At 40.3% G+C, this 27,285-nt stretch overlaps 1 protein-coding gene across 1 annotated transcript in view; it reads left to right on the forward strand.

Moving 5' to 3' along the window:
• The first annotated feature begins 4,547 nt into the window (after positions 1-4,547).
• The window catches only part of Tmem156 (transmembrane protein 156), a 33,934-nt gene continuing 11,196 nt past the window's right edge, over positions 4,548-27,285 (forward strand). The window contains exons 1-4 of the mRNA XM_051174021.1: positions 4,548-4,709; positions 17,958-18,227; positions 22,202-22,462; positions 24,285-24,404. Of these exons, the coding sequence (XP_051029978.1) occupies positions 4,622-4,709; positions 17,958-18,227; positions 22,202-22,462; positions 24,285-24,404 (739 nt within the window). The 5' untranslated portion in view covers positions 4,548-4,621. The remainder of the gene's footprint in view (positions 4,710-17,957; positions 18,228-22,201; positions 22,463-24,284; positions 24,405-27,285) is intronic.

The following is a 27,285-nucleotide window of genomic DNA, read 5'->3' on the forward strand; positions in this document are numbered from 1 at the left end:
AAACTCTTTAGGAGAGATGAGCCAGGAAACATGTCCTTCTGAACTGCTTGTCAGTGGATTCCTGCCACCTGCCGTGCGCAGGCTAGTTTTATGTCAGTTTGATACAAGCTAGAGTCATCTGAAGAGAGAACCTCAACTAACAAAATGCTTCCATAAGATCTGGCTGTAGAGTATTTTCTTAATTAGTGATTGATGGGGAAGGGTTCAAACCATTGTGAGTGGTACCATCCTTGGATTGCTAATCCTAGATTCTATAAGGAAGCAGGCCAAGCAAGCCATGATGAGCAAGCAGACCAGTAAGAGCACCTCTCCATGGCCTCTGCATCAGACCCAGCCTCCAGGGTCCTGCCTTGTTTGAGTTCCTGCCCTGACTTCCTTCAATGATGGACTATAATGTGGAAGTGTAAGTCAAACAAACCATTTCCTCCCCAACTTGCTTTTGTTCATCACATTTTCATCACAGCCATTGTAATCCTAACTGAGACAAAAATTGGTAGCAGAATAATGGGGCGTTGCTGTGACAGAGCTGACTGTATTGTTTTGGGGAAGGGTTGAGGAAGGACTTTGGAACTTTGGGCTAGAAAATCCATGGAAGGTTCAAACTTGGTGAGCTGTTCTGAGGGAGTGTAGAAGACAAGGGTTTCAAGAGAAATACAGGGTGGATGCCTGGCTTATGAAGTTCCAGAGTCACTCAAAGACTCTGTGGGGCCATTGTGTATTTTGAATTAGGAATCTGTGGTTCTGGTTAGCTGGGGCTGAATAATTGGCTGTGATATGAAGATAGCAGAAACACTGCAGTTAAGGCTTTGCTTTGTTGGGTTAATTGGTGCTGGTCAGCTGGAGCTGAGAAACTGATTAAGGAGAGACCAGAATTACTGAGATGAAATCTTCTGGGAGGTGTTCCTGGGAGTCAGCACACAGAAGTTGTGTTCTAGAGGTGGCCAAGATTGTACCTTGCGCTGACAGCCAAATTTGGCAGTGTGAGGGTCACCCAGAAGGTGTTGAAAGCATGAAGGAATGGTGGAGAGCAGCTGAGGACTAGGACTGAAGGGCTCATGCAGAGAAGTTTAAGCTTGGCATCACGGACAGAGTCCAGCAAAAGCTAATGGTGAAAGTACAGCCCAGTTGCAGCAGGAGATTCCAGGATGTTGGGGATGCCGGTACCAGGGATGATCATAGAGGACGGCAGCAGCTGTGGAATGAAGTCCAGGCTCAGAAGACAAACTGTGTGTGCTACAGATGACTATCAAAGCCCTTTGGGGGGACACTGGGAGATCCCGCGTGGATCCCAGACATTAGACACTGAACTATTTACAGTTGGAAATTTGGTTTTGCTTTGCTTTGATTGTGGATGTGTCCTGGTTCTTCACTCTCCAATAGAGAAAAAGGCCTACAAGTCAACAAAGATATGAATGCTTAAACGGGCAAATCATAAGAAATTATAATTGCTAGTAATTTTAATTCTAACTCAGGTGGTGAGTGTCTTTTCCCATTGGCAGGGGCCTGACCTTACCATCATATCTGGTTGGATAGTCTGAAGAGTTGGTTCACAGGAAAAGAAAGAAGAAGGGGCCATTGCTCCAAGGAGAAAAGGGTCACTGCTCCAGGCCTTCAAATTTCTGGAATGCATCAGGAGCCTTTTTAAACAAAGGTTTTACTGGCCCAAGAGACAAAAACATTGGTATAGAAGTCTTACAATGTGAAGGAGATAAAAAGATTTGAATTCCTTGTCCTAAACACATGTTTTACAGTATTTGTTGGAAAAGATTCATTTAATATTTCTTACAGCAACAAACATGATGAGCTGAGCTTGGCCCCCAAGGCCCACACTCTGTAAGGAGAGAATGGACTCCCAAAAGTTGTCCTGTGTATCTCCACAGGCATGCCAAGGTACTGGCACATGTGCTCTCTCTCTCTCTCTCTCTCTCTCTCTCTCTCTCTCTCTCTCTCACACACACACACACACACACACATAAACACACAATGTAAATGTAAAGAAAAAGAGAGAGAGAGAGAGAACGACCACAGACAATAACATTACCTTTATTAAGATTTGCTAAATCAGAGATAACACAAACGTCATGTCTTACAGTCTGGCTTAAAGATTTTGATCCCCTGTGTCCTCAAAGCAGCCAGCCTGTGGTCTGGGATTTATGGTCCTTCTGTTGCTCTCCTGATATCCACCATCTGGACACCACCAGAGAAGCCAGGTGCGGAGCATACGATCATCGCAGCCAGGACAAAGGGCCTTTCAAGAAAATTGACTTTAAAGTATCTAAAAATATGATAACCAGATTGAGTGGTAGGGAGGAGGGCAGTGGTGGTGTTCTCTCTCTCTCTCTCTCTCTCTCTCTCTCTCTCTCTCTCTCTCTCTCTCTCTCTCTGTGTGTGTGTGTGTGTGTGTGTGTGTGTGTGTGTGTGTGTGTGCTCACATGCATGGGAATGTCCTTATGCATTATGTCTGAGTGGTTTGATTCAGATTCTAAAGATGTTTCATGAAGGTTCATATGTTTAAGGCTTGACTGCCAGCTGAAAGGTTTTTGATAAATGAATAGACCACACAAGTTCTGATTTAATCAACAGATTAATCCATGGGGTTCTTACTGCATGAATTATTAAGTGGGCTCTAGTAGGAAGTGGGTTGCTGGGGGAATGCTCTTAATGGGCCCATTTCTGTTCAGTCCCTTCTTCCTACATATCCTGCCCACCAGTAGGTGAGCCACTTTGCTCTGCCATGGTTTCCATCATATTTTGCCTTACCATGCATAGATCCAGCAGCAATGGAGTCACAGGAGCATGCATGGAAGCCTCTCAATACATAAGCCCAAATACTCTTTCTTCCCTTAAGTAATTTTGCTCAGAAATTTTGACAGAGCAACAGAAAGTGACTAATACAGACCTGGCAGAAATATTACAACAAAGAAAACCATTCAATCAATATTTTTTATATGGCTATAAGAATTCCCGAGTGAACTAAGGCATTATTACAAAATTAAGGGAAGGACTAGACATTAAGATTTCCAAGGAAGGAGAAATAGAATATAGTACAATAAAGAGATAAAGGGGAAACTAGAATAGGAGGCATGATGGGGGCAGGGCTGGGAGGGCAGGGGAGAGGAGGAATTGTGGCAAGAACAACTAACTGTAAAGAACTTTGGAAAATCATACAGAAACTTCCTAAGATATATATGTATATAAAAGAAGTTTAAATGGAATTACATATCATGGGGCAGGGAACCAATACTTCAACTAGACATCATAATGCTACCAGGTAAAACCCCCAGCACCAGGAATGAGTTATATCTTTTCCAGTTACTGGCCAAAGGGATCCCATAGACCCCACAAACATTACAAACTATTGCTAATGCTATTGGTTATCCTCCAGGACTCAGAAGTAAGACCCTGTTGCTGAAGACTATGTATACTTACAGAGTATCAAGGAATCTAGCTGGTACTTAACTGGAAACCACTCCTATCAGCTAGTGTTCACATAATGAAACTTGATGTTGTTCTTAAAGTATATGCTTGCAAATTCTATTCCTATTTCTACTGCTCAGGTCTTAAAATCCCCTAAGCAAGGATTCCCGTGTGTACATCAATCATGGTATTCAATCAGAAAACAAGTCAGTTGATTCATAGAGCATATTCACAGCATGGTCATTGTCCTTTAGTCCTTTCTCCTTACCCACCTATTGTTCCAAACAGCTTAGAAATGGACTAGTGAGAAGAAAGTATAGGCTAAGCAGAAATGAATAGTTTGGGGGCTGTAGGGACCAAGCAGGGAAGCATTTGATACATTTTTATTTTAATGGGATGGGTAGATAACAGTGGCGATGCTAACTACATGCATTGTCTAAGTAAAGACATTTGCTTGTACAAATGCTTTATTCAGCATGGTTTCCCCTGCCCTTCATTTACATTCTAAAACAAACTATTTTCTTTCTCTGGGATTATACTAACGAAAGAGTTTATTATTGAGCGAGGAGAATAGAAATGTGGATTGTGTAATAGTAAACATAGTGTTTATAGACATAACAAGTTACATTCTATCCCCTTATAGAGACAATAGTGAAGCAAAACCCTAACATTTTCACAAGCCTTTAGTTTATTCTCATCTCTTGTGGTGTTTACTGTCTTCTAAACACCAGACTCCAACACAGCGTCTGGCATTTCAGTGAGATCAACTATCATTTAATAAGTAAACTATCGAATGGTGTTCATAAACCTGGATGCCATTGACATTTGCCCTTTTAGTTTTGGCTATTATGTTGTAGGTTTACATTTATTCTTACACACTGGTAAATATGGGAAACAGCTTCAAATCTGGATGAAGCTAGACCCCCTCTGCTTCTGAAGATCATTTATGCATCTCCCTTGTTTAGTAGATAGTTCAGAAGCTCTTGTTAGAGGGTGGCTTTATTAGGCAAAGTGACTCAAAATGAAGAAGTCTCACTCAGTTCCGGGTACCTTTTTTTTTTTTTTTTTAAGTCTGACCCAAAAGGAAGTGAGTGTGAGGTCAATCTCTCAGGAACTTGAAGTAGAACAGAGATGAAACTCGAAGCAGGAAGCAACAGAGTATCAAGCTACTGGTTGGAAACACATTTGTGTCATGTGAGTAGCCATGACAGAAACCGCTTTCTTTAAATTATTTGTGGCAATTGTGGTCACATTCATTTTAGTCCTGCCAGAATTTTTCAAGACACCAAAAGGTAAGTAAATCATCACAACCGAGCTCTCCTTTTTTACTTTAGAGTAAATTGTCAGCTAATGGTGACAGACAAGATCTTTTTGGGTGTATGCTGTGTGAGCTGAATGAAGTTCAACATCTAAAATACCTTTAAGTAAAATGAGATCCAAATCTTAGTTTATTCTTGTCCAGCACAGAGCCTTAGAAATTAGTTATAGTTACAATTGAAAATGAAAAATATTTAAAAATCTGTATTTAGATTCCAGACACAGGACGGAAGATAATACCATTACATGAGTTATTCTTTAAACTGTTTCCTTCCTTTGGAATAGTTGTAAGTCTGTTCTTACATTCTGGAAACTATTTACTAAGGAAAATAACATGTATTTTTTAAGTGATCGAATTTATTTGATCACAAGTTGATGCAAATAATTTACTGATGATTTTGGAAAAACAATAGTAATTTTAGAATTTTCAATATACAATAAAAACTAGATAGGTACAAGGGCAAACAGTTATGTGTGTGTGAGCATTGGGAACATGGCAGAACCCATTATGAGAGTCCTTTAAAGAACTGTTAATGATTATTGAAAATCCAGGAGAGAGGAGCAAAGGATAAGAGGTTTAAACTATTTATGTATCATTAAGAGATTGGAAAACATGTTATTGTGGATATTTAAGTGATAATTATGATCCTTAGCATTTAATAAGAAGAAAAGGAAAAAAGAAAACATCATTCTATTAAAAATAGAAATCATATAAATTTATTAAAACTTATATTTGATAGCTTGCTGCAATGAATATTTATTATTGCATATATGAAGAACTAAGTATTCAGATAAAAATACTTTTGCTAATTATATTTGATGACATTCTGCAATGATTATTTAATGTTGCATATTAAATGATGCTAAGTAGCCAGATAAAAATATTTTTGCTAAATAAGCACCATAACTGCAATTTTAAAAATGATTGAATTTAAACTTTTTTTTCTTTTGGTTTGGTATTTTATATTGCTCATATTAAACAAGCACAGTGCATATTTTTGATGCTTATTTTTACTGACTGAAAATGTGTCCTAAAGAAAACCTATTTTTAAGATATTTTGAGCAGAAAGTAAAAACACATTTAGTAGCTATCTAAGCCAGGCCTTTTCTGTGTTTATATTCCTATTGCTTTGAAAAATTAGTTTGAATCTAATGAAAATCAGGTAATTGGCACACACTGTCTGCTAGTTGGTTAGTGCTCTGTGAGAGGTGGTAACTCTTAGGAGCTTGTCACCAGTTGTGGGGAAGAGAAAGACAGGCATTGTGCTTTTGACTTTTAGTTCCTGCCAGAGTGTGACACCAGAAGTCCAGTACAGAGCAAAGACTTTCAGAGAGCAACATGGCTGGAGCACTAGTGGGCCTTTGAATTTGTAAACAGAAGGAAGAGTTTTTGCACAATTCACGCCAACTGAACTTCCTGGGCCTGTTAGTGATGTGTCTGTTCTTCATGTTTGACACGTGTCACTTGTGATGTCGTTTCACTCAGCTGCCACTGCTACTTTTGCTGCCTTCCTAAACTGGAAAGAACTACTTCTGCTTCCTAGTATGAGGACAGCATGGTTCTTCAGATTCCTTAAGATGATGCAATTATCTGGCTGTTTTGTTTCTAAGCAGCAAACAAAAACCTTAGCAAACGATTGCCTTCTCCTGATGTCCTTCTATGGTGGAAGGAATTTTTCTCAAAGCCACCACAAACAAAATGTTGATCATTGGGTAAATTGCTTCACACGTGCAGAAGTGTAATATGCTTTATAATGGTCATCAGGATTATTGCTATAACCTAAACAGATGTAGCCTTATTTTGATTGAACTAAGGAGATATGAATGTAATTATTTTGTTCCTTAACTTTGTTTTCTTTGGGATAGTATCTTTCTATGTAGTCTTGGCTGTCCCGGAACTCACTGTGTAGACAAAGTTGGCCTTGGATTCACAGAGATCCTGCTGCATCTGGCTCCCATTAAAGCCATGCACCATCACTCCAGATCATTGATGTCAGTATTTAATACTAATCTGAGTTATTTTATGAAATGAATTGAATGGTCAATCAGTGCATATCATAAAGTAAAGAATCTGGTTCAATTATTTAGATGATGAAGTGAGAGTATTCTCAAAGAGAAAAATGAATCTTGAGATTCTCAAGGCTAGTCTTAGCCTGATAGGAACTTGTGTCTTTTCTTCATGTTGTATTGCTTTATTAACTTTAATTTCTAGAATCAATATGATAAAATGATTTAACTTATGAATCAATCACTGATACCCTGTCTTTACCATGTCAGAAGGAATCTAAAGGAGGAATGGTGTGTACATAAAGTTTAGTAAATTTGATTTCAAACCTCTCTAAAACCTTAAGCTGAATATTCAGCAACATATCTAATCATATATTATCAAGAACTCATCCAAGTATTGAAATAATTATTAGTAGGAATCTTCAATTATTACAATTGCACATTGCTGGTTATTTGGTCTAATTTTAAGAAGGAGAGCTTCTTAAATATTGCTTGTCACTTAAGCTGTATTGGCAAGATAACCTATTTCCCAGCATTGTTCTGAAACCCTCAGTTAGTTTAAAAGGCAACCAGCACACAGCAATAGATGGATAATTTGGCCCACTTGTAGCGCATGTAGAGAACGGAGAGGCAGTTAGGGATGAGTATATTTTGATTCCAAGTTGCTGCTATCTTCTACATCACTGAAGATCTGATTTTGATAGGTGTAACATTTAAGAGGGAGTCAGGGGGAGGAGCCTGGAGAAATGGCTCAATGCATAAAAGAATTGAGCGAATATCCCACTACAGGGTTCTTTTCTTAGCACCCACATGGATGGCTCACAACAGTCTCTAACTCCAGTCCCAGTAGATCCTCCACCATCTTCTGGACTCCATAGCACATGGCGCGCACACACACACACATACATATAAAATTTGAAATTGAATCTTGGTTCACCTTTAAGTTGACCCCGGTGATCTTTAATTGATCTTTTATTTATCCACAGAGTCTTCTGTGCTAGGAAGGCAAGGCTACTTAAAGGAAAGGCAGACTCTTAAAGAGTCTTCAGTCATGAAGAGAACCAGCTGTCAAACAATTAAGAGCAAAATGGGCTGTAAAAGGGTGTTATGGGAACATTAATGTTGTTTCCAGGCCTATGCTGGGAAGAGGTTTCTTCTGTTTCCAGTTGCCAAGAAAAGTAATAACTTGGCAGAGTTCAAATAACCCTCCACTATTCTTCGTGCCTGTAAAAGCGCTTTCAAAGAGAAGCCATGATTCTTATTGATTTTCAAATAAAATGTTCTCATATCAGTATCTCAAAACTTTCTAAGCGCCGACACAGTGGAGCATAACCGAGACTTGCAGAAATCAGGGAAGAACTGTGGATGAAAACACAGCTGGTCTCACTGCATCCAGCTGTTTTGATGTTGCTTTGACGAGTCAAACTCACACAAAAAGTTCACTAGCTCTTATTTCTCTTCCATGTTACACTTTCTGGTGGAAATGGTAATATAATGAACAGTAAAACTGAGGAAAACCAAGAATGAAGGACCTTTACTTGTGAATTATAGGACAAACCCTCAAGTCCATAGCATGGCTTCACTATATTTATGTCTCTATTATTAAAGGCAGTGTATTGAGGGAGCTGCAATAGATGAAATGTCATCCTTACTCTCTAACCAGGCACTTAATTTTCTTCTTATTGACTCTTTCATATAAAAAAATGGAATCAGTTATGCCCATAAGGTTTAGGACATGTGCCATTTAAATTTTAAGCTGGCAGAGGCCTTGTTGTATTGCCCAGGACACTCTCAAACTCTTAGACTCAGATGATTCTCCCACTTCAGGCTCCAAGTGATGGGACTGCAGGTGTTCACTATTGCATCTGGCTCATGATTTAAAGTGTGTGTGTGTGTGTGTGTGTGTGTGTGTGTGTGTGGTGTCTGTGGAGGCAAGAGGTCAATGCCAGACATCTCCTCTACTGCTCTCTACCTTAATTATTTCAGACAGGGCCTGTCACTGAACCTGAGTATATGAATTGACATGACTAGTTTTCTAGAAACCTCTAAGGGATACTGTTTCCAATGTCAATCCTAGGGTTACACATGTGTACCACCAGGGCTGGTTTTTATAAATGTGTTGGGTACCCAAAGTCAGATCCTCATGCTTGTATGGAAGGCACTTTAATGGCTGAGTCATTTCCCTAGACCTTAGGCTCAAAATTCATAAGCATTTTAACAAATATATGCATTTCCATAAACCAGGTATCAGGCTAAATATTTTTACATGTAACTCATTTTAAACTGATTCAATATTTCCACTCAATGACTAAGAACATGTGTTAGGCATGTATGAGGCTCTAGGTTTGATCTTCATTATACATAAGTGCACACACACACACACACACACACACCTCCCTCAGCCATGGTAAAGCATTATTCTCAAGATACACTAGTCTGAAAAATCTTCATAAAGAAGGACAAAGATTGTATAGATAAATTAATTTTGTTCTGACATTACTGAATTTTCTGAATCATTGTAGTTTTAAGATGCTGTAAGAGGACATGCTACTGCTCTGCATTGTAGGCAACATGTGCCAACAAACATGCTGACGTCAACTGTGTCAATCATTTCTGAAAGCTTGGCTTTACTGACTGAGCCATGAAGTTGTGACACCAGCAACCCTTGCATGGATGCTTCTAGCCATCTCATGCATTGAGGCTGAGTGGCAAATGCTTTCTTGGTATGCCTATTTTTGTTGTTGTTGTTGTTGTTTTTGTAGAAAATCATGACATTTTCTTTAAAAATTATTTTTATTCATACTATAATCTCTGTACTTTGCTTACATCTCTTTTCATTCCCTATTCTTGTCCTTTCCTCTCAAAGCCATTTATCCCTCTCATTCACCCTTTGTGTCTTCGTGTCCTGTACATAAACATGTTAGACTCTAAAGTCTCTATGATAGGAAATGTGGTATTTGTCCTCCTGAGTGTGTGTTATTTTGCTTATCGTGATTTCTTTTTTAAATTAATAAAATTTATTTATTCTATGTGTTTTCCACATCACATATCTTGATACCATTTATTCCCCATCCCTTTGAATCTGCCCTTCACCCCAGCACACCCAACCCCCAGAATAAAACAGAATTCAAGGGAAAAAAAGAGAAGAAAATAAAAGGAGAAAAAAATATTTAAGAAATAAAGGGGGTAGGTGGGGAAGGAATTAAAAATCTCGTCATGGAAGCTGCAGTGAGATTCAGTAAGTCACACCATATACTCCTTGGTCCATACATCTATCCTTGGACGTGTTCATTACAGAGTTATTGGTCTGGTTTGAGGCCTCTGTTTTCCACTACACATTCGATGCCACCCTCCTAGAACTCCTCCTGGACATCCGGCTTGTACCCTGTGTTGTAAAGATCCTTCAGCTTTGCGTCTGTGGGTCAGGTCTGTGTTTGGGCCTGGGCAGCTGTAGGACTAGTTTGCCAGATGGGGAATGAGGGCAGCTGTCCCATGTTCAGCATTTTGATAGAGGCTCACCCACACCTCCACCAACAGTTGCATCTACTGTGCTTCCCTGGCAGAGTACAAACGTGGCAGCTGGTGGGGATCCGGGATCGCTTCCCTACTCTTATGACCACAGGGCCAACTCTCTCACCCTGCCCTAGGCATTGATGGCGGGGCCAACACCCATGCTACCACAAGACAGATGAGAAATGGGAACAGCTTCCCCATGCTCACAACTTCAGGGCCGGCTCACCCACCCCTGTGCCAACAATGTTGGCTCTATTGTGATGCCCTGGTGAGATGTGGGGCCCCTCTCGGGTGTTGCAGCTGGTGAGGGTCAGGGATAGTTCTTCCACTCTTATGATCACAGGGCCAGCTCTCCCTTCTTCCCTAGGCATGGATGTGTGTGTTGGGGGTGGGGGCGGGGTAGGGTAACATGATTTCTAATTCCATCCATTTCCTTTGGAATGACAAAAGTTCATTCTTCTTTAGAGCTGAAGAGACCTCTGAGGTGTGTGTGTGCGTGTGTGTGTGCATGTGTGTGTGCATGTGTGTGTGTGTGTGTGTGTGTGTGTGTGTGTGTGTATCAAGTTTCTTTACCCATTTTTTTCTGGTGGGGGATATCTAGATGTGCTGTTATGATTAGTGAATCAATAAATATGGATGCACAAATATCTGTGGTATAGCTGGGTCATATAGTGACATAGTGCAGTTTATTGGTTCTGAGTGTGTGTGTGTGTGTGTGTGTGTGTGTGTGTGTTGGTCATGATGGTAGTAATGGGATATGTGTGTACCATGATGCCCATGTGGAGATCAGAGGACAACTTTGAGAGTAAGTTCTCACCTTCTACCTTGTCTGTCTTGTTTTAATGATGCGCAACTTCCTCCAAAGTAGCTGGGCCAAGAGCAGAAGGGGAATCTGGCTTGACCTCCTCCTACCTTGCCAGGAATGCTGGAATTCCAGACAAGTGCCACCATGCACTTGTATGTTCAATGGTAGAACATATGTTACCCATGTATGAGGCTCTAGGTTTGATCTTCATTATACATAAGTGCACATACTTGTTTGGTAAACACTTTTACCTACTGAGTCATCTCCCAAGCTCTATTTTTAGTTTCTTGAGAAACTGCAGTACAAATTCCTCAAGTGGTTGCACCAGTTTACACTCCTACAAGCTGTGCATAAGGATTTCTCTGTCACCATAGCCTCCCCAGCACTTGTCACCATTCATTTCCTTGGTGGTGGGTAAGCCATTCTGAGTGTGCTGAGGTAGAATCTCAAAGTAGCTTAGTCTTTATTTCCTGATGGCTGAAGATGTTGAACACACGTATTTGTTGGTCATTTGATACTCTTCTTTTTGGAGCTCTCGGTCCATACATTTACCTGTTTACTGATTGGATTTGTGTGTGTGTGTGAGTGAGTGTGTGTGTGCGTGCATGTATGCATGTGTGTGTGTGTGTTTCTATATGTTTATCTTCATGTCAGCTGTATAGTTGACATCAATTTTCTCCTGTTCTGTAGACTCTATGTTCATTCTGTTGTACACAAGCCTTTCCTCTTCATGCAATCAGGATGCCAGTGTAGCTGGTTTGAGTAAGCGTCTGCTTTTGAGTTATAGACTGTCTATTTCTCCCACATTTCCAGGAGGCAGGAAGGGAGCAAACTGTGTCTGTGGCTTCTTTTTGGAGGGCAAAAATCCTACTCATCAGAATTTTACTTTCATGAATCAATTACCCAACAGACTCCACCTCTAAATATCATCATATTGGGGCTAGAGTACCTTGTGTTGGGTTTATTTAATTTTATAAGATGGTGCTAAATATTTTCCACAAAGTGATTATATTAGCAATGTTTCTATTAGAACTATAATACTAGTAGTATTCACTGGACTTTCATTTAGTATCATGAAGCTACAGGCAGGATACATATACTCTGATATTAATCCATATTTTTCTTAAAAAAATAGCCGACAGTTTGCTAACTGAAAACTAATAAGGCATTAGGGAAATTAGACTCAACCTAGAGTAGCTATTTAGCAAGCAATAGGGAAAATGTCTGAGTTGGAGAAATTATTTTGTCTCTTCTTTGGATGAAGTAAGGAAAAAAAAACTTTACTGAGAGCTTATACACAGCTGGCCATAATATGGATATTGAGGTTCATTATGGGTGAGGTATAAAAATTCCAATGCAAGAAGTGAATTGAAGACCTTTTGGATCTTCATCGTTAGAGGCCAAGCAGAGGCAAATACTAATATTCTGTGGAGGCTAAAAAATTCTTCAAGCCAGTTCTCATATAACTCCCCAATAAAATACCAAAGAAAATGAGTTTAAAAGAATCTTAAAGCACATGAAGACTCAACAGACAAAAATCAACAGACAGCAGAGTCAGATTTTCAAAGAATGGTGATATTAGAACTATGAGATATAGCATAAAATACTTAGTTGTTTCAGTAGATAATAGAAGCCATCAAAAATACGAATAATAGAAGAATACACTTGAACCTTTATGTAATCAACTCAAAAGAGATTAAAAACATTGGAAAAACAACAACAAAAAACATTGTAACACCCAAGACTGTCAAACTGTTATAAAAAAAATCTTGTTGATTGGTCCTTGTTATGACATTTAGAAATGTCCTCAAAAACACAGGGAACAAATATTTTAAGATAGACAAGTGGAATTGCATCAAACTAAAAAAATAATATATAAACAGTTAACAATCAACACAGCTATGGACAAGAGAACACATTTACAAGATATAGTGTGACAGATGTATTCGCCAATAGAACTATCACATTGTAACCATGATTAAGACATAACTTTCCATCTTTCTAAAACATTCTGTCTTGCTCCATCCCATAAGAGCCCTCCACACTATTGTACATTTTTCTAAATCTCATATAAACGGAATCACGTGGTGCACAGTTATTTATGTGACTAACTTGATTTGGCAAAGCACCATTGTGATTCATCCATGTTGCTACTTGTAGTTTCTTCTCTTTGTCACTGAGTGATAATCCATCATATGTCAGGAGTTCTTTTTAGATTCACTATGTGCTGGAAATGTGGATTGTTTTCAGTTCTTGGCTCTTATAACATTTAGAAGCTAACATGAAACTCGCGTCCAGGTGAAATAGATGCATCCTACCGTGTGTATGTTTTTACTTGTGTGTGTAATTTCCTAGGAGTCCATATGTTAAGTATATATTTAACTTATACAGAAATGAAAATCTGTTCCCCAGTGTAGTTGAGCTATTTTGCATTCCTATCAGTAACATATGAAAGTTACACTTCACGGCAGCATTATTTTGAACATCCGAAAATGGAAACAACCCAAATGTTACTGTCAAAAAGATGGATGAATTATGTAATATATTCATTCATAAGAGACAACGAATTAACTATGGTTAGGTAAAACCAGCATGACTAAAACATACTAAGAAAAAAAAAATCAAATCACAGTAGAGTACATAGTATAAAGCTTCCAAAATAGGCTAAAGTGCAGGGAGTGGTGGGAAAACTCTAAAGGTGTTAGCCTGTTTCTTCATTTGAGGATAGAGATACTAATATTTACTTCTTTTCATTCTTTTTTTTTTTTTTTTTGAGACAGGGTTTCTCTATGTAGCCCTGGCTGTCCTGGAACTCACTCTGTATATCAGGTTGGCCTAGAGATCAGAGATCTCCTTGCCTCTGCCTCCTGAGGGCTGAGGTTAAAGGACTGCACCACCATAGCTTATGCCACCACCGCTTGGTGTTACTTTCATTCTTTAATGAACCCATTTTGCATGAAGCATCTTGTACAAATATGCATATGATATGTTCTTAGAGTAAAATTTAAGGGAGGAAAATACAATTCTGTAGTGTCCCAGATTACTTGTCTTTGAAAAGGAGAAAGTAATTGGCCTGGATCTTTGTTCTATTCTGTCAAGCGTTTTCCTAACTCTAGTATTCTGCATACTTCCTCAGAGAAGGTGCCTACTTGGTATTGAAGTAATTCTGGGATGCATTTGCATCTCTCAGAGTGGGCAGGTAGACATCTGGCTCCAGGAATATTAATGGAGGTAGTTAAGTTCATAAACTCTTGTTTATGGAAATGAGAATATAGCCAACCTGATGGCAAAAGTGGTTGGGAAAAATGATTTATTTCTTAAAATTATATCAAGAAAGTCTGTGTCCTCTATTTACTCCTTTTCCAATAGAAGTATTTAAAATTGAGGTTTACAAACCTCATGAAGTGACCTGCATATCATCGATTCTGGAGAGCCTGGCTGGCTGCTTATTGAATAAGAGGACTGCAATATTGACAGCGAAACTTTCTCACACTCCTTTCCAGGTCCTGCCATAGCAGTATAAATTCAAAACGCTGAAAATTTCACAAGATCAAAGCACCAGTGAGCAAGATGGAAAGGTGGCAGGAAATATGTTTTTCATGTGTTTTAGTAATATTGAGAAAATGGAAAATGAGAGCTCTCCAGTGGATGCGTTTCCATCTTCCTCCTTTTACATCGTTACTGAAGGCCACATAATGTTACAGTTATAAACTCGTCATGATTTTTATTATAAGTGTATTACACAAGATAAACTTGATGTGAATGCAACTTGTTTCCTATAAGAAAAATCTTTGTTAACAACTTGGTTTTGAAATTTCTTCCCAGTTGGAAATTACACGTGAATTATGAGAGAAATGGTCCCAAATATAGAGGACTAGGATGTGAGCATCTAATTTATTAAATTATATTACAAATCACTAGCAATCAAGTGCTTATGGAATTGCTATTAAAATATAAGCTTCACTAAATGAAAATGTCTTTAATATCAGTCACGAGTTTGGCTTCCTTCAAGTCTGAGCCAAGGTGCTGAATTAAAATTAATCACTTTAAAAAGTGTAGTAGCTGTTCCACTGTGCTCTGTGTTACTTAGAAACCCCAAACTACAGTTGAAGAAGACACAGGAAGGTGGTATTGGTCATGTCAGTTATATCACATATGAAAAATAGCTGAAGATGTGTGGATCACTGGAAGATGTGTTACCTATTCCTTAATTGATCATCACTGCTAAATGATCTTCTCAGTTACACCACAAGCTTGGATTTCTTTGTGTGAGTTAAATTACAGTTAAGACCTACCCCCAGGCAAAGGGTGTGATTAAATTTATTTATTTATTTACTTTTGTTTTGTGTGTATTGCTGTCTTGCCTACATGTGTGTCTGTGTGAGGGTGTCAAAACCCCCGGAACTGGAGTTACAGACAGTTGTGAGCTGCCATGTGGGTGCTGGCCCCTCTACATTTAAAAACATTTAATCTGGAACACAGGTTTAAAATTTTGAATTTTTTACATTATTGTATGTGTATGGATAGTTTGCTTTCATGTAGGTATGCGTACTATGTGCATGCCTGGTGTCCAGCAAGGCCAAAAGAGGGCATCGGGTACCCTGGAACTGGAATTGCACATGGTTGTGAGTCACCACGTGGATGCTGAGAATTGAATCACGGTCCTTTGGATGAATAGCCAGTTAGCTCTTTAGTTTAGCTCTTAACAGCTGAGCCGCCTCTCCAGCCCCAAAGGCCTGCATTTAAACAATACACTGTGTTGAGTAAGTGTGTCCTAACAGAAATGCATGACAGAGAAGAACTGCTCACCCATGGCTGGGAACAAGACATTCTAAACAGTTCTCAACCTGTGGGTCATGACCCCTTTGTGGGTCCAATGACCCTTTCACAGTGGTCACCTAGGACTATCACAAGATACAGGTGTTTACATTATGGTTCATTTACAGTAGCAAAATTACTGTCATGAAGTAGCAATGAAAATAATTTTGTGGTTGGGGGTCACCACAACATGAGGAACTGTATTAAAAAGTCACAGCATTAGGAAGGTTGGAACTGCTGCTCTAAAGACTTTCTTGGTGGCCAAATAATAGACAATATGTGCAAATTGTTAGATCCTGAAAGTTCTGCCTTATAAGGCAACAGGGTGCTTACAAATGTGGTTAATAATTTTGATATGAGATATCCTGAATCACTCATGTGGGCATGATATTTAATCATAAATGTCCGGATAAGGAAGAAGCTGTGATGGCTATTCTTAGTTGTCAAGTTGACTACATCTGAAATTAACCAAAACCTAAGTCACCGGGCATACCTATGAGGGATTTTTCTTGACTACAAAAACAAAAATTATGAAAAACCCACCCTAAATCTGAACCTGGACCTTCTAAGGTGGGAAGATCCATCTTAAATCTGGACCATGCCCTTTGGTGGCAGCCTAGGTAAAGGACATGGAAGAAGGAAGCTTGCTGTCTTTGCCTGCTTGCTCTCATTCTCCTGGCAAGTCTATTCCTTCACTGGTATTAGAGCCTACTTTTGGAGGATTCTGGCATATACTGAAAAGCAGCCTTGTGGACTGAACAGCTGCTGGATTCTCAGACTCCCCATCAATAAGCATTGTTGGATTAGCTGGACCACAGTCTGGGAACCACTCTAACAAATCGTGTGTGTGTGTGTGTGTGTGTGTGTGTCTGTGTGTGTGTGTCTGTGTGTGTGTGTTATACATATGTATGTATAGTCATTTTATCATTCATATATATATGTATATATACATTCTATCAGTTCATACGTATGTACTTATATGCATGTATACATGGAAGAAGGAAGCTTGTCACTCTCACTGGCAAGTTTATTCCTTCACTGGCATTAGAGCCATATATATATATATATATATATATATATATATGTGTGTGTGTGTATATATATATATATATGTGTGTGTGTATGTGTATATGTATATGTATATATTCATTCTATCAGTGATATTCTATCAGTGATATTCTATTAGTTAAGCAGAGTCAAAGGGAACTTTGACAGAGCTAGTAGAAAAGAAAGCAGGGATACAGAGGAGAAATCACTGTGACTACAAAGACCATGTTGGGCCATAAGCCAAGGAATGCAGGCAGCTGCCAAAGGCCGAGGAATACAGGCAACTACCAGGAGTTAGAAGCGAATCAAGAAGGCTCTTCTAGATTCTTCAAAGACGGTAGACTTGAGGGTTTTGACTGTTGACCATTAACATTGAACTACTGGCCTCCCAAATCGGCAGAGAGTATTTCTTGTTTTCAATGGCCAAGGTTGTGGTGCTTTGCTCTAGTGGACTTGGAAACAAGCACAGAACCACTGTCCAGACTTTTGCTATCCTTTATTCAGATCCATGCAACTGACTGTTTTAAAATGGATAGATTCAGAAGAACTTAAGATTTATCTGTTAATTTTCCCCCAGTGGCTGTAGAGATTGGTCAGTGGCCCAGAGTACTTAGTGTTCTTGCAGAGGACCCAAGTTCAGTTCCCAATGCTCATGCTCATGTCAGGCAGCGCCAACTGTTCCAGTGGTTCCCATGCATTCTCCTGGCCTCCAGGGACACATACATGACATACACTACACACACACAGACATACACAAACACAGACATACACACCCTTACATTTTTCCCAGAACAGGAGATCACTAAAATGTGTTTCTACATGGATATTTGTTCTCTGAAAATTAACGAGTTGAAAAACAAAATGCTTCAATGGAGCAGATATTAATTCATGTAAGAACAAAACATGGCCATAGGCAGGCCATCATCTACCTGAACAATGAAAAGCCTATTTTATGTTTATTTAAATGTCAAAGCCCAAAATCTACAGCTAAAGAAAGCTTTTTTGTTTTTGATTTTTTTTTCTCTCTTTGCAGAAAGAACACAAGAGCTTGCCTGCTGGGAAGTGTGTTTACTACCCAACCACACATATCTTCTTTCCTCCTTCAATTTTTCTTCTGTGAATTTTCTGCAACTGGCAGAGGAAACACAGACTGATATGGGACTCTTTCCAAATCACTCTAGTTTCCAAAGCTTCAGTGAGATTTGCAAAGGCATCACAAGTGGATTTCTGATGTGCTCCTTGTGTTTGGTTTGCGAATCTAAAGGAGACATGGATTTCATTTCTCAGGAACAAACATCGAAAGGTAATCACAAAGGAATAGAGTAACATTTGCCAAGCCTAAATTAAGTCATTCTGAAAAAAGCATCCCAGGGTTGAAGAGCTAGCTCAGTTGGTAAAGCACTTCTCCCCCTATAATGCAAAGATCTGAGTTTGAACACCAGAACCCACTGAAAAAGTGGGCGGTGGTGATGCACACCTTTAACCCCAGCACTCCAGAGGCAGATGCAGACAGATCTCCATGAGTTTAAAGCCAACCTGGTCTACTCAGTGAGTTCCAGGACAGCCAGAGATACATAGAGAAACCCTGTCTCCCAAACCCAAAAAACAAAACGAAACAACAACAACAAGAAAAGTGGGCACAGAAGCTGGAGAGAGAAAGAGGCTCAGCATTTGAGGCCTTTCAGAGGACCAACATCCACATGGGACATCTTGTAACTACCTGTAACTCTGGCTCTGGGAGATCTGATACACTCTTCTGGCCTCTGCAGGGACTGTTATTGTGTGTGTATGTATGTGCATAGAGATGCATAATAAATATTAAAGAAAAGCAAAGCAAACACTGGTATGCTGAAGAGCCCGTTTCTAATCCCAGAGATGCTGAGGAAGGAGGTAGAGATGGGCAGATCTCTGGAAGCTCACTGGCCAGACAGCCTGGGGTACTTGATAAAGTTCTAAGTCAATGAAAGACCCTGCCTTAGATACCAGGCAAAAGGTACCTGAGGAACAGCACTCAAGGTTGTCTTATGACTTTCATACACATGTGCATGCCCAAATCTACTGTGCCCCACCCTCCTACCCCATGCAAGCATCCCATTTTAACATCTAGTGACACTGGAGCACTTAGAGGTGTGGCGTTTGATGATCGAGTTCACAGGGCTTTGTGATGTTGATCATTTTAGTTTAATTTATTGAAGACAAAATACTTGTTCATAAAACCCATCAGAAGATCGTTACATGCACTTGCTAGCTAAAAGTTTAGCTGGATATTCTTCTCAGAGGTAGTGATTGTTTAAAAAGCCATTCTAAGTAAGTACCTAAGTGTTCACCTACTGAGTAAGAGTTGTCATTTTGTCTGGCTCTTCAGTGGCCCTCTTGAGGGCAATGTCTTTGCTTACTACCACATCTCTCCTTTCAGCATTATGCCCGATGTAAATCATAGTAGATACTCAATAAATATTTGTTGAATGGAGGAAGGAGCAAACAAAAGAATAACTATGTATTCTCTGCAATGCCTAATGGACAATTGCATGCCCTTATAGCTTCTACTACTAACTTGATATAAACCTAGTTATTCTGGGAGAAGTGATCTCAACTAAACGATGGCCCAGATCAGATTGGCCTATGGTCACATCTGTGAGTCATTTTCTTAATTACTACTTGATATGGTGGGTTCAGCCCACTGTGGGTGGAACAATCCCACTTGGGTAGTCAGAGACACATAAGAAGAATAACTGAGCAAGCCAGGGGTATCCAGCCAGTAAGCAATATTCCTCCATAGTTTCTGCTTCAGTGTTTGCCTACAGGTCCTGGCTTTGAGCTCCAGCTTTGGCTTCCCCAACTGACAGCCAGTAATCCATAAGTTAAGTAAACCCAAGTTGCTTTTGATCATGGAGTTTAATTGAAGCAACAGAAAACAGAAAGAACATGCATTTAAGAGATTCACATATACAATATAGTTAATTGAACTGAATCAAACTGATCACTGAGAAACAAGCAATTTATTCACAACTATAAAATATGCTGGTGACCTCAAGCCACCACCACCATCGCCGTCATCGTCATCATCTCCTATTCAGCAGAGGTGGTCCTGTGTCACTAGTTACTGAACTTTTTTCATTCTTTGAGAATAGTAACAAGACTTCTAGTATTGGCTTTGGTCAAAAGTCGTATTTCTTCAGTCTTATAATCACCCTAAGATTCTGCCCTGAATCTACAGAAAACAAGTAGGAGTGATACCTCTACAATGATGGAAGAATAGGAAATATTTTAAAAGCAGGTGGCAGGTGGCTGGTAGACACTAACACTGTGGTGCCTCAAACATAAGTGAGCAGGGCTTTGAGATGTGTCACAGTCACTGGCTAGGTAACAAATCACCCCATGGACAGTGGCTTGGAATGCAGTAATCCCCTTTCCTTTCTCTCTTCTTTTCCCTTCCCTTTCTATTTCTCTGCTATTCTTCATCTTTGTTCTCCCTTACTCTGCTGCTCCCTCTCTCCCTCCCTTCCTCAAGTTCTCTCTGGATCAGAAATTAGGAATGGGCACAGATGGACTTTTCAGGCTTGGGGCGTTTCTTCTGTTGCAGTTAGTGAGTAGATGCCACAACTCAGGGGAACCAGAGCAGCTGGGGACAGCTGAGGTCTCTCGTTTCACACAGTCTCCTGGGAAAAATGAAGATCTCTCTCTCTCTTTCTTAAAAAAAATATTTATTTATATTTTTTCTGTGTAAGAGTTTTGCTTTTGTCTGTGCACCACAGGCATGCAGTGCCCACAGAGGTCAGAAGAGGACATTCGGTCCTCTGGGACTAAAGTCACAGATCGGGTGAGCTGCCTTGTGGGTGCTGGGAATTGAACCTGAGCCCTCTGGAAGAGCAGTAAGTGCTCTTAACTGCTGAGCCATCTCCCCAAACCCCACCTTTCCTTTTTGCATTTGTCTTAGGGGATATTCAGGTTGTTTCCCTATTTTAGTTATCGTAGCTGTGGGAATTCAAATATTTTTTCAAGATTCCAATTTCAGCTCTTCTGGATACATGCCAGAAAGTGAGCTTGCTGGAGTGAATGGTGTTTACATGGATCTCTTTTGGAGGAACTCAGTTAGTATTTCCCATATCTGACTTTGGTGCTTATATTTCTATGGTGATGAGTGATCAACATGTTTCCATATACCCACTGGCCATCTGTATATCTTTTATGGATGTAGACCTCCAAAAGTTTCTACAGAATAACATGGTTCGCTTCTCCCTCTACATGTGCATGCACACATGTACTCACAGTCACACACATCAGTTTACCTGTGCACACACCATGCAGATGTGTGGACACAAAAACACACATAGGGAAAATACCATGTGAGGATGAAGGAAGAGACCAAGGTTGTGCCTCTGTGAGATGAGAGCCGGTGGTTGCCAGCAGTCACCAGCAGAGAGAAACAAGGGTAGATCCTTCTCCACAGTCCTGCAGGATCCAAGCCTGCCAGCACTTTCATCTTTTACTTCCAGCCTCTACAACTATGAGACAAAGACAGGGGCTGGAAAAATGGCTCAGCAGTTAAGCGCACCAGCTGCTCTTCCAGAGAACCTGGATTCAATTCCCAGCACCCACATGGCTGCTCACAACCAATTGCAACTCCAAACCCAGGGAATCCAATGCCTTCTTCTGGCTTCCATGGGTACCAGGTGCTCTGCACATGGTACACACACACACACACACACACACACACACACACACACACACGAAAACACCCATATGCATAAACATTTCTAAAAAGAAAAAGAAGTATGAGAAAATTTCTGTCCTTTAAGTTATTCAGTTTATAGTACTTTGTTATATTTCTAGAAAGCTTGGGCAATGTGGAGTGGAAAACATTTTGAAAAATTTGATCTGTCCCACAAATCATCAGAGTAACATGTGCGTGTTCTCCCAGAGCTGCCAATCCTATTTTACCCCTATGGTTTTCATGATTAAAAAAAATTACCTTGAAAATTATTTGTAATATCCATAGCTTTATTTTCTATTGTGTTTTTATAGAAAAGAAGAGATTTAGGGCTTTGCTTGTTAAATCTTTTTTTTTTTTTTGAGACGGGGTCTTGCTGTGTACCTCTCTGAGGTCTGGTACAGATGACATAACATTCACTGTCCTCAAAGTTGTAGCTGTCCTACCTCAGCATCTTCAACAAGATTATAGGCATGCACCATCAAGCCCAGTGAGACTTAGCTTGGATTGTGTGTCCTTGTTAGATACTGCCGCTCTGCAAATAACCTGTCTTTACCTCTTTCTAGGTCTTATCACAAGGGGATCAGTGGGAATGAAGGCAAATGACTTTTGCTCACCCTGTCAGCATTTTAATGTCACGGTTGCTCTTCTGGCTGACCCTATGAAGGAATACAACACTACCTGTACCCCTGAATCCCACCCTGGAAAATCTACAATTGTAGAAGAAAATCCAACCAGGGGAAATTCTCTAAACCACACTTGCAGAATTATGCAAAACACAAGTAATTGTACTCATGTCTGCTTGCACTTAGCGATGGATGTGAAATGTAAGTGTGGAAGGAAATAAGGGGAAAAAGGAGAAGTTGGGTACACACACTTGAAATTGAGAAAGGGGTGTGAAATCAAGAAGTCAAATGGCTGAAGAATTTCATTGGTAATATAATACCGCCCAAAATAATATTGATCTTTTTATCTGTTTGCTTTTCTTTCAAATTGTATTTCTTAGATTTATTTATTTATTTTATGAGCATCGGTATTTTGTTTTGCATGTCTGTATGTCTGTGTGAGGGTGTTGTGTCTCCTGGAACTGGGGTTACGGACAGTTGTGAGCTGCTATGTGGGTCCTGGAAATACAAACCTAGTTCCTCAGGAAGAGCAGCCAGTTCTCTTAACCACTGAACCCTCTCTCCAGCCCCCTCAGGGTGTGTTTTGATGGGACTCAGCCATCAACTGAGACAGAGGCGGTATGTGTGGGTTGTGATTTGAGAGACACTAGAAAGGTTCTCTGTCCTAGGGTAACTGCCGAATGCCTGCTGTCTGTACTTGATGGGAAGCCAACACACTAAAGTACTCAGAGGTGGGAGTTCTTTTAAAAGGTGAATATCCACGCCTGATAAACTATTAAAGTTGCCTTCGAACCAGGCTAAAGTGTATTCTCAGAGCTGACACAGTCTTGGGGGAAGGGGTTTTCGGATGGGATGCTGTGAGGATTTGGCACTTGGGTGGGGGTGGAGGGGTGATTATTGGCTGATTCTGAAGGGAAAGACGTTTAAATTCTGTTCTGATCAGATTTCTTGCACCCTGTTCTGAACTCCACGGTTAATGTTTTCTGGTAAGCAGTGTGGCCCCCACCCACCCATAAAATCTATTATTAGAAAGCATTTCATGACACATTCATTCCGTGAGTGCCTTCTGTATATCAAGCATCATGACCAGATGGGGACCCAGAGTCAGATGAACATAAAACCAGAAGGAAAAAAAATCACACAGAAACACGTGCCCTCCTCCCTCCCTGACCCCCAAGTGGCAGGTGCTACCACAGAACTGTTTGCTAGGCATTTTGGTACTCCTAAAATTTGGAAGCCTTCTCCATTACTTTACAGTGCTTTTCTAAAGAATAACTATTTTAAAGGCAATTAACATTTTAAATTATGTTTATAGCAAACATAGGTATGCATAAGGTATAATCTCCTCAAATGATACAAGCAGCTGGAGACCAAGTGTTCAGTGACCGGCATCTCTGGGGACGTTTCCCATCCAAGCTGGCAGAAACATCTCCCTGGCCACTCACCAGCTTAGCCCAGTCCTCTGTCTCTCTCTGCCTCCCATTGCTGCCCCATATCTCTTGATCTTGTTGCACCTTTGTTAATTTGAAGGCATATTTGGGGGTCGCATGGCCCATGATCAAGATGATTAATCGAACGTAGCTCTGATGCTAAAGCTACTTTGTGGCACTCTTGACATACAATAAGAAAATTGATACTGGCATCGCTTGGGAGTGAAGTTAAATGCCAGGATTTTGAATTAAATGGATCCCTGGGAGCCACTTGGCCAATTTCCTCATTTAATATATTGTAAAAGTGTTCAGGAAAGCAAGTGTCCCTGTTACAGTTAAAGCAGCAAGTAGCTTTTCCGTTAAAGGCATATACCACCTCTGCCTCTTATCTGAAACTCTGTCTCATTTTGTTGATATTTTTATTATATATATATATATATATATATGTATGTATGTATGTATGTATTTGTGGGTGTGTGTATGCCATGGCATGTGAGTAGAGGTCAAAGGACAACTCAGAGGGTTGTCAAGTGCCTATGCCTGCCACCTTTATTGATTTTTATACTGACTATTTTTTTTTTAAATTTTTACAGCTGTCACTTGTTCCGTGAAGATCACTTGGTACATTTTAGTGATATTAGTGTTTATGCTCAGCATCATCCTCATTATCCACAAAATACTTGAAGACCACAGGAGAATGCAGAGGTGGCAGAGTAAGTACTGAGAAACAAAACCCATTGTTGTATGTATGGCTTTGCCCAGGGAAACATGTAACAAACGCCTGCTCACCCTAGTTCTGTCAGAAGCTTACTGTGTACCTACTGTGTGTAAATGCTGGTTCTGGAGAATCTGAAAGTCTGAAAGTACAGGGGAGACAGCAGCACCAGCATTCACGGGCCTTTCTCTACATGGAGAGGAAGAAGGACAGGGTGAAAAGGAGGATTTGTCAGGATGGTGGCTGGGAGGGCTTAGCGGAAGTGAGGGTAGAGAGGGGCAGAGGAAGCTGATGACACTTGCAGAGTTAGAGACCCCCTAGCAGGATGGCCTCTAGGTGACGATCTGAGTGCAAACAACCCTTAATAAGCATAGGGGGTGCTGGTAGAGTTTTGGGTGGGGTAGAACTAAAAGGAGTCTTTTAAGTCAGGACGTTTGGAGCAGTGTTAAACAGCTTTAATAGTTGCTATGACCTGACATTCTCCTATCAGAACAGATTGTAAGTGTACGTGGGCATATAACGGCTGCATATCAGACTTGATGGACAGTCAGATAGTGGAACCAGGATGTATCCTTGGTGCACAAAAGGACCTTATGAACACATCCCCCATGGAGGGATACTGCCTTAACCTAGAGACAGGAGAGAAGCCCTAGTCCCTACTTCACATGACCCCAACTGGATGGCATCGCCCTACATGTGGAATTGGGATGGGGGGATGGGAGGGGAGGGTGGTCAGGGTGCATGTGAGAGGGCAGAGAGGGTAAAAGGGAGGGAGGGAGAGGGAACTGGGATCGACATGTAAAATAATAAATTAAAAAAAATAAAAGTAGTTGAAAAGCATCACATGATGATAGGCACTAAAGACATACTGACTCAAGTCAGATCCTCATATTGCCAAGTATAGCATTGAGTGAGTGACCATCACTAAACATGGCTTTCCTCAACTATCCTATGGGGTACTTGCCTCTGCCACATGGAGCAGGGGTAAAGGCTGAAATAAAGAGACCACACAAGGAGTTGAAAAGTGTCAGGGCACAGTTAGTTAATTTTCTCCCTCTTTCTGGTTTAGATGGATTTCTCTCGGTAATAGCCCTGGCTCTCTTGGAATTCACTTTGTAGTCCAGCCTAGCCTCGAACTCACAGAGATCCATCCACCTCTGCCTCCTGAGTGCTGGGATTAAAGGCCTGTTCCACCACTATCCAGCTTTGTCTTTTTTTTGGGGGGGTGGCACAGCTGATTATCAGTGAAGGATTGTAGTATGGCTGGGCACATTCACTTCTTAGCTCTTATGTTCTTTGACAGGCAAGGTTGTTAGTCACTACAGTAACAGAATAAGTAATGGTCAGTTGCAGACAAGCATTTGGGTTAAGATTTTGTTTCAGGGGTTTTTGAAAGTTGATGGGAGATGTCATACAGTAAATATGTTTCTCTTATTGGTTAATGAATAAAGCACTGTTGGCCAATAGGAAAGCAAGATAGGCGGGACTAGAAGACAAGGAGGATTCCAGGAAGTAGTAGGGAGGGGTCAACATGGAGAGACTTGAGAGAGCAGAAGGCCGGACCCTCTCTCTCTGGTAAGATGAGACCATGTGGAAACACTTAGATTAGTAGAAATTGGATAATTTAAGACAGAGCTAGCTGATAAGAAACTAGTAACAGGCCAACAGAATTATATCTAATACAGCTTCTCTGTGTGTTATTTGGGTCTGGTGCGGCTGGGGGACCAGACCGGAGAGGGAAAAAAAACATACTCATAACAGAAAGTAGTTTCTGAACAAGTCTTATCTCTGATAGATAGCTTAGTAATAAAGGCCTGCAGTGTCATGGTCAATGACACATCCAAGTTGTGTACTTGTAGAAAGACTGTTTTCCTTAATGACCAAAGTGTGTGTCCTGGATGGTCTTAACCATCAACTTGACACAGCCTAGAATAACCCCAAAAGAGGGTCTCAAGGGAGGGGTTTTCCCAGTTGGATTGGCCTTTGGTTGTGTTTGTCAGGTGATGAGGTTGTCATAATTTGGAATTGATGTAGGAGGGCCAAGCCTACCATGGGTATCACCATCCCTAAGCAGGTGGTTCTGAACTGTGTAAAAAAGCTAGCTGAGTACAAGCCAGTCCCAAGTGCAGTCTCTGTGGTTTCTGCTACACTCCGCTGCTGTGAAGTGAGTTCCCTGGCAGGAGGTCACACAGTGCAGAACAGTAAGCAGGACTGACTTGATTCCCCTCAATGTTTGGCTGTGACCCGGAAGTAAAAGACAAATAAAGCCTTTCCCTTTTTTGTTTTGGTATTTGTCATGGACACCGAATGAACTAGAGAAGTATATAAACAGTACTATTTTTGTTTGTTTGTTTGTTTTTTGCATGAAAAGGAGGAAAACTCCCAAACTCAGGAAAGTTAGCAATTTTGTCCAAACCTACACAATTAATATGATGCCAGAGTAAAACCTTGGTATCTTCTAGGTATTGAAATCTTTGTTAGTTTAGGCAAATGTGTGGTAGCTGAAAATAATTCATACTCTTATGTTTCTTGAACTATTTTTCATATGCAAATGCAGACTGAAAAAGTAAGAGACAAGGTAGGAAAATGCCTAGAAAGACACAGGTCACAGTGGGAAGTACATTAAATTCTTTCAAACGTTTAACCAGATGACAAATTCGATGGTTTTCAAAGGTTTTCCTTGCAAGTTTAAGCATATAAAGCAATGAAAAATATCACAATACTCATGCCACTAGATAGAATTAATCTGTAATGCTTTCTAAATATTCTGTATGTCATATCCATATGATTCATAGATAAAAAGGGTATTTTGTAAATACAGGCTGGTGCTTCTCATTAGCAGATGGGACATAACAGTATTTATGGTAGTGGAGAAACGA

The sequence above is a fragment of the Phodopus roborovskii genome, unplaced genomic scaffold (assembly GCF_943737965.1).
Source record: "Phodopus roborovskii unplaced genomic scaffold, PHOROB, whole genome shotgun sequence".
Classification (NCBI taxonomy): domain Eukaryota; kingdom Metazoa; phylum Chordata; class Mammalia; order Rodentia; family Cricetidae; genus Phodopus; species Phodopus roborovskii.